Source organism: Ammospiza nelsoni, chromosome W (assembly GCF_027579445.1).
Source record: "Ammospiza nelsoni isolate bAmmNel1 chromosome W, bAmmNel1.pri, whole genome shotgun sequence".
NCBI classification, from domain to species: Eukaryota; Metazoa; Chordata; class Aves; order Passeriformes; family Passerellidae; genus Ammospiza; species Ammospiza nelsoni.
This window is the reverse complement of record NC_080668.1, coordinates 9730149-9736804: the sequence shown is the minus strand read 5'-3', so window position 1 is coordinate 9736804 and position 6656 is coordinate 9730149. Positions and strand designations below refer to the sequence as shown.

Here is a 6656-nt window from a genome sequence, read left to right as displayed (position 1 = left end):
GGTTTTTATACAATTTTAAACAAGGATTACATCATTTATTACATGCATATTCATAGGCAGGCGGAGTCTTCTGGGAATTCTTGGTCTTCCTCAGTTAAATTTTAAGCTTTTCCTAATTTGGTCTTCTTCCTGTTATCCTTGGCATGTTTTTCCATGACTTAGCTGAAGTAGCTGTTGTACTTGGCTTGATCCTAACGGGTTGGCAGGTCACTTTAACTTATTGGCTTCCACTTCTTCTTCTTCAAATATTCTAATTCCAAAGTCTCTTCTGTGAGTGTATTTTAGATTACCTATTCAAATATTGTGAGTGTATTTTACATTGCCTTATCTAAGTATCTGATCAAAGTTATCCCTGTATTTTAGGTTATTTATTAACTGCTGTAATTCCCTTAATATATTTTTGAGTGTCTTTTAATTCTTTTATTTTTCAGAAGCTATTAACCATTATAATAAATGGCTTCATTTCCCCCCTTTTCTTATTACTTACGAATTCTTTCGTCAAATTCTAACCCTGTAGGGCGCTGATATGCTCGTACCATAGCCCAGATCATTTGGGTTCTTCTCATTATAATTCTCAGTCTCCACCACATACAGATATTTGTAAGAGTTAATAGTAACAGAACTATGATTATTATTAGCGTTGGGTGCACCAGATAGTTAAAGACTTGTGTAGCTGTTGGGGAGTATCCTACAAAGATATCCCACCAATGATGCTGGCCTACTTGTTCTACTTTAGTCAGGACATTCTGTATTTTTTCTGAATTATGTTCTACCTGCCATACCATTCGTTTGGTTGTTTGATTTACCTTTTGTATCAATTCCTTTACTTTAGGATGTGTGAGCATTGCTTTAAGGACTTCGACGTCCATCCCTATTTGTAATTTCGGTATCTCTTGATATAGGTCAAAATCTGCATTAATTAGCTGTTGAGTAGTTATTGGGACAGTATAATGAAAGTCACAACCTACTATCTTGGTGAAGTTGCATACACAAAAGTTGTTATTGTTAGTCTTTTCTTGGCAATTATCTATGGTGACGTTATCGCAAGCTGTCCTCACACAAGCGCACCCATTCCCTATATAATAAACTTGTGATTGTGTTCTATTATGCGGAAGCATTTCAAAGCTACATACACTATTTTCAGCATCTAAACATAGATCTTCCGCTTCTACTACAGCGTTTTCACAGACATAGCCTAATTGTCCTCTAGGAATACATGCTTCTGTGCTAACCGATTGCCACCTATTTTTGGTATTATCATAACTAGCCCAGACATTATGGTCTATGGGCTTGACAATAACATCTTGATGTATTGTCCCTAGAGTGAGGATAGGAAAGATAGCTCTTTCCTCTGCTGCACTAATGGTGAGGACATAGGCTTCAATGTGTTCCTGTTGAGGCTCATAAGTGAAATTTACTAATTGCCACCAGGCTTGGTGGTCCTTCTCAAATTGTGTAGTATGATTGTCCTTTAGTATTGTTTCTCTTATCTCTTGAGGTAATATACCTGACATTCCTTCTCTCATTATTCCTGCCACTACTGATTGTACCCATTGTTGTGTCTGAGGGCACTGGATAGCTAGTGCAATTTCTTTGCTAAGTTCCCCTGTATAGTTAGCGAACTTCAAAAAATCCTCTTCAGTATCGTTTGCTACCATGGTTAGTAGTTTTACTACTAGTGATTGTGTTTCTGCTAATGTGAGCATGGATGAACTGAGGGGCATTTTTAGCTTTCCTAAGTTCGACGTAACGGTACTTAATTTATTCACTAATACTTCTTGATCTATCGTGTTTAATATACCAAATCCAGTGCCAATCCATCCACTTAGATCTCTTTGTGCTCTTCTATGATGAGACCTTGTTGCTAGCCATGCATTCCATCCCTTAAGGCTTTGCTGTATAAATGGTTGGCAACCCTTTTGCAAATACGTAATATCAGTGTGAAGGTTCATCTGCACCTTTTTCAGGGAATAAGTGGGGTCTAACAATAATTTTTGTTCATTAGATTTTCTTATCACCTGAGGCCCTATAAAGGTTAGGTTATGTACTACTTTACATACCACCGGTGGAGTGGTTTCTTGGGGCAAGTCTAGATCTGGATACAATGGGATCACGTCTTCCGGTAATGCTACCTTATATGCGACAGCACGCTTAGGGAAGCCAAAACCCATTTTCAGCGCTTTCAGCTCCCTTTCACATGTGAACCTCATCGACTGATCCAATCTAAATGCCATCTCACACTGTGCTTTCCCTTCCTCAGGACCATTAGATGTTACAATCTTTCCCGCAGAGAAGAGAAGAGGGTGTAAGTCAAGGGTTATGTTTTGAGGATGTAGTTCCCCAAGCGGATCTTCTCTATAAATTACTGAATTTCGGGGTTGTGATCCGGGTGGATCTTCCCTGAAGTCACTCCACTGACATGAAATTGGGCCCTTCTGCTGCATCCAGACAGTGGGCTTTCCCATTTTCACTGGACTAAAGGTGATTAGGTTGTGTTCAGAGGCTGCCATCAAGGGTTGGATTGTTAATACTAGCCGTCTTGTTTTTCCTTCTACTGGGTCAAGCTCTCGACAACCAACTTGGATTTGGTCTCCCTCGTACGCTACTATAGAGGGCTGATCCCATACTTTACTCGCGTATGGTTGATTGTTACGTAAGGCATAAACCTCAAAGTAGGGCCCCTTCGGTCCTGTTTCCAACTCCGGGTGGATACACTGGTGTGCGTTAGACCATGGGTCTATTGAGACAGAGCCTTGGGGAAGCACTATACTTATCATTAGTCCAATGATCAGGGTTGTGAAGATCTGAGGTGGAGTCAGGATCATGATGTCTGCTCCTCTTTTTTATTCTCCGGAGCTTTCTTGACTCGTGAGTAATGGATCCACGTGGGTCGCTCCTTGATCCGAACCGCGGTGAAGGTAGTCAGCAGCACTTGGAAAGGTCCCTCCCACTTCTCTTGTAGGGGTTTTCCTAAAAGATTCTTAACATACACCCAATCACCGGGATTAAACGGATGCAATTTGCAGTCGGGTTGTTTAGGTTGGTGCCCTATCACCACAGTAGCATTCTTATCAAACTGTTTCCCCACCGTAATTACATAATCATAAATATACTGATTACCGATTTGGTCTATAGCGTCCCCATTTACAACTTGCATAGCATAAGGTCTACCATACAAAATTTCAAATGGGCTTAACTTTTCTTTTGATCTTGGTTTGACTCTCAGCCTAAGCAGAGCAATAGGCAAAGCCTGATACCACTGCAAATTAGTCTCCTGGCATATTTTGGCAATTTGCTGTTTGATGAGATGATTCATCTTTTCCACTTGCCCACTGGCCTGTGGACGATAAGGTGTGTGTAGTTGCCATTTGATTTGTAATGCTTTGCTTATTGCTCTCACCACTTTTGCACAGAAGTGTGTACCTCTATCCGAAGAAATGCTCTTTGGTACCCCAAACCGTGGAATAATTTCATTCAACAGTACTTTAGTCACTTCTCTTTCCTTATTTGTCCTACAAGGGAATGCTTCAGGCCACCCAGAAAATGTATCAGTTAGTACCAACAAATACCGAAACCCCCCTTTTCTTGGGAGTTCAGAAAAATCAATTTGCCATACTTCACCTGGGAATTTACCTCGATTTATGGCTCCTTGATGTACTTTGGTTCCTGTGTTCGGGTTATTTTTCAGACACCGCTCGCACTGGGATGTGACGTGCTTTACAGTAGTAAATAATTTCGGTCCTGCTATCCTGGCTCGCAAATGTTGATAAAGCGGATCTAGACCCCAGTGGGCCTTTTCATGCTCCGCCTTCACAATCTGCCACATTATGTTCCCTGGTATTATCAACTGTCCTGTTTCTAATTGTCCCCATCCACTGTCTAACAGTTTACCTTTATTCTTTTGAATCCATCTATGATCTGATTCCTGGTAATCTGGCTGGATATTGGTATCCAGCTCTCCTGGTATTAGGGCCACTATTTCCACTTCTCTATTCCTTGTGGCAGCCAATTTAGCTTCTGTATCTGCCTTCCTGTTCCCTATTTCTGGAATAGTGTTACCTTTCAGATGTCCTTTACAATGCATTATGGCCACTTGTGCTGGGAGTTGGACCGCCTCTAGCAATCGCAGAATCTCTTCTGCATGTTTGACTGTTTTTCCTTGTGTAGTCAATAGTCCTCTTTCTTTCCAGATGGCCCCATGAGCATGTACAACAGAGAAGGCATATTTAGAGTCTGTCCATATATTAATTTGCATGTTTTCTGCCAATTCCAGGGCTCGGGTCAGAGCTATCAGCTCTGCCTTTTGGGCTGAGGTCCCTGCAGGCAAGGGGTTTGACTCAATTACCCTTTCTGTAGTGGTGACTGCATAGCCAGCCATTCTTACTCCTTGCTTCACGAAGCTGCTGCCATCTGAGAACCAGTTGTCCGCACCTTCGAGCGGCTCTTCTTTGAGATCTGGGCGACTGGAATAGACGGCTTCAATTGTTTCCAGGCAGTCGTGTTCGATGGGTTCTGCTGGGGCTCTCCCTTCTAGAAATGAAGCTGGGTTCACAATGTTAGTTACCTGAATGGTTACGTCATCTGATTCAGCCAAGATGGCCTGGTATTTTAGGAATCTGGAAGGCGACAACCAATGGTTGCCTTTCTGTTCCAGCACAGCCGACACAGTGTGAGATACTAACACAGTCATCTTTTGGCCCAGTGTGAGCTTTCTGGCCTCTTCTATGTTGATTATCACTGCAGCCACTGCCCTCAGACAGCCTGGCCATCCTTTACTTACTTCATCCAATCGCTTGGAGAAGTAGGCCACAGCTCTCTTGTGTGTTCCCAACTGCTGTGCCAGGACTCCTAGGGCCATCCCTTGTCGTTCATGGGAGAACAGCCAGAATGGTTTTGATACATCTGGGAGACCTAAGGCCGGTGCTCTCATTAGCTCCAGCTTCAACTTCTTGAAGGCCCCTTCTGCCTCGGGAGTCCAAACTAGAACATCCTTAGTTTCTTTCAACAAATCGTACAGTGGTTTAGCGAGTATCCCGTACTGGTAGATCCATAGCCGACACCAACCTGTCATCCCCAGAAAGGCGCGCAGATCTCTCACTGTCTCTGGTTTAGGCATTTGACAGATGGCCTCTTTCCTAGCTGCTCCCAGGGATCGCTGTCCTCTGGAGACTTCGTATCCCAGGTACACCACTTCTTTTTGCACCAGCTGTGCTTTCTGTTGAGAGACTCGGTATCCACTTAAACCCAGGAAATTTAACAAGGAAACAGTCCATTCAATGCATTCTTCCTCTGTCACTGTTGCTATTAGGAGGTCATCTACGTATTGCAGAAGGGTGCCATCTCCCAGCGGCCTTTCCCACTGTTCTAATTCTTTGGCTAACTGATTCCCAAAAATCGTAGGGGAGTTCGCCCATCCTTGGGGCAATACCGTCCAGGTAAGTTGGGTCTTTCTTCCTTTATCTACAGATTCCCATTCAAAGGCAAAAATCTTTTGACTCTCGGGAGCTAAGGGAAGGCAGAAGAATGCATCTTTCAAGTCTAATACAGTGAACCAGGCCAAATTATCCTTGAGTCTAGTTAAAAGCGTGTATGGATTAGCAACTAAAGGATGTAATATCTTGGTTATTTCGTTTACTGCTCTCAAATCCTGAACTAGTCTATAAGCTCCATTAGGTTTCTTTACTGGCAAGATTGGTGTATTAAAATCCGATTCACATTCTACCAATAACCCCAGTTCCAGAAACCTTTTGATTATGGGCTCAATCCCCTTCCTGTCTTCTATTCTCAAAGGATATTGTTTTCTTACCACCGGTCTTGCCCCATCTTTAAGTTCAACAACAATCGGTGCTGCTTGTTTTGATTTTCCAGGTATATCAGTAGCCCATACTAATGGGTATGCCTCGCTCAGGACTCGCTCAAAATTGTGATTCTCAGGTTTAGGTTTCACACAACTGATTGTTAGGCTTAGGGCTGTAATCAGTTGTTCTTCTTTTACTTGAAATTCAAATCTGTCCCTTTTGAACTTTATTATGGCTCCCAAGTTCTCTAGTAAGTCTCTCCCTAGTAGAGGTTTTGGCGAATTTGGCAAATACAGAAACTGGTGAATTCCCATTTGTTTCCCAATTTTGTATTTGATAGGTTTCAAAAAGTAAGCTTTTTCTGGTTGGCCTGTAGCTCCCACAACTTGTACAAATTCATCACTTTTAGGTACCAATTCTTGATTTAAAACCGAAAAAGTTGCTCCCGTATCAATCAAAAAGTCCAATTCCTTTTTACCTTCCCCTAGCTCCATTTTAACCAGTGGGTCTGCTAGGGTATGGCCCACCGGTCCCCCTCATTCACTTTCTTGCTGTGTGGTGGTAGTGGTGGCCATTAGCCTTCTCTTTAACTGGGGGCATTCCTGTTTCCAGTGTCCCGTCTGTAGGCAGTATGCACATTGATCTGGCCCTACTCTAGCTGGGTGGGGTTGGAACCTCCCTCCCCCTCTCACCGGGTAGCCTCTACCCCTACCCCTGGTTCCAGGTTCCGAGTAACCTGTCTTCTGGGCTGCCACTGCCACAGCCACTACTCGAGCTATCCTCCTGTCCTCCCTTTTCTTCTCCTCAACTTCTCTATTATTATATACCTTCCATGCCTCATTCAGCAAGGCCTCCAGG

The 6656-nt window shown here is 43.0% G+C and overlaps 1 protein-coding gene across 1 annotated transcript; it reads right to left on the bottom strand.

Annotated features, from left to right (window-relative positions):
- Positions 1-2821: 2821 nt before the first annotated feature.
- LOC132086132 (uncharacterized) lies at positions 2822-6002 on the bottom strand. The gene is made up of 4 exons (XM_059491600.1): positions 4346-6002; positions 4078-4178; positions 3424-3512; positions 2822-2970 (listed from the first exon to the last, which is right to left on the bottom strand). The coding sequence occupies exons 1-4, from the start codon at positions 5114-5116 to the stop codon at positions 2822-2824; spliced, it is 1110 nt and encodes a 369-aa protein (XP_059347583.1). The 5' UTR covers positions 5117-6002.
- Positions 6003-6656: the final 654 nt, after the last annotated feature.

Excerpts from the sequence above, each read along its gene's own strand:
- LOC132086132 (XM_059491600.1), bottom strand. The coding sequence starts at position 5,116 with ATGCCTAAACCAGAGACAGTGAGAGATCTGCGCGCCTTTCTGGGGATG. Across the intron at positions 4,179-4,345 it reads CAGTCACCACTACAGAAAGG|AGGACTATTGACTACACAAG; the intron begins GTAATTGAGTCA and ends CTGGAAAGAAAG. Across the intron at positions 2,971-3,423 it reads GAGCATTTCTTCGGATAGAG|GAAAACCCCTACAAGAGAAG; the intron begins GTACACACTTCT and ends AGAATCTTTTAG.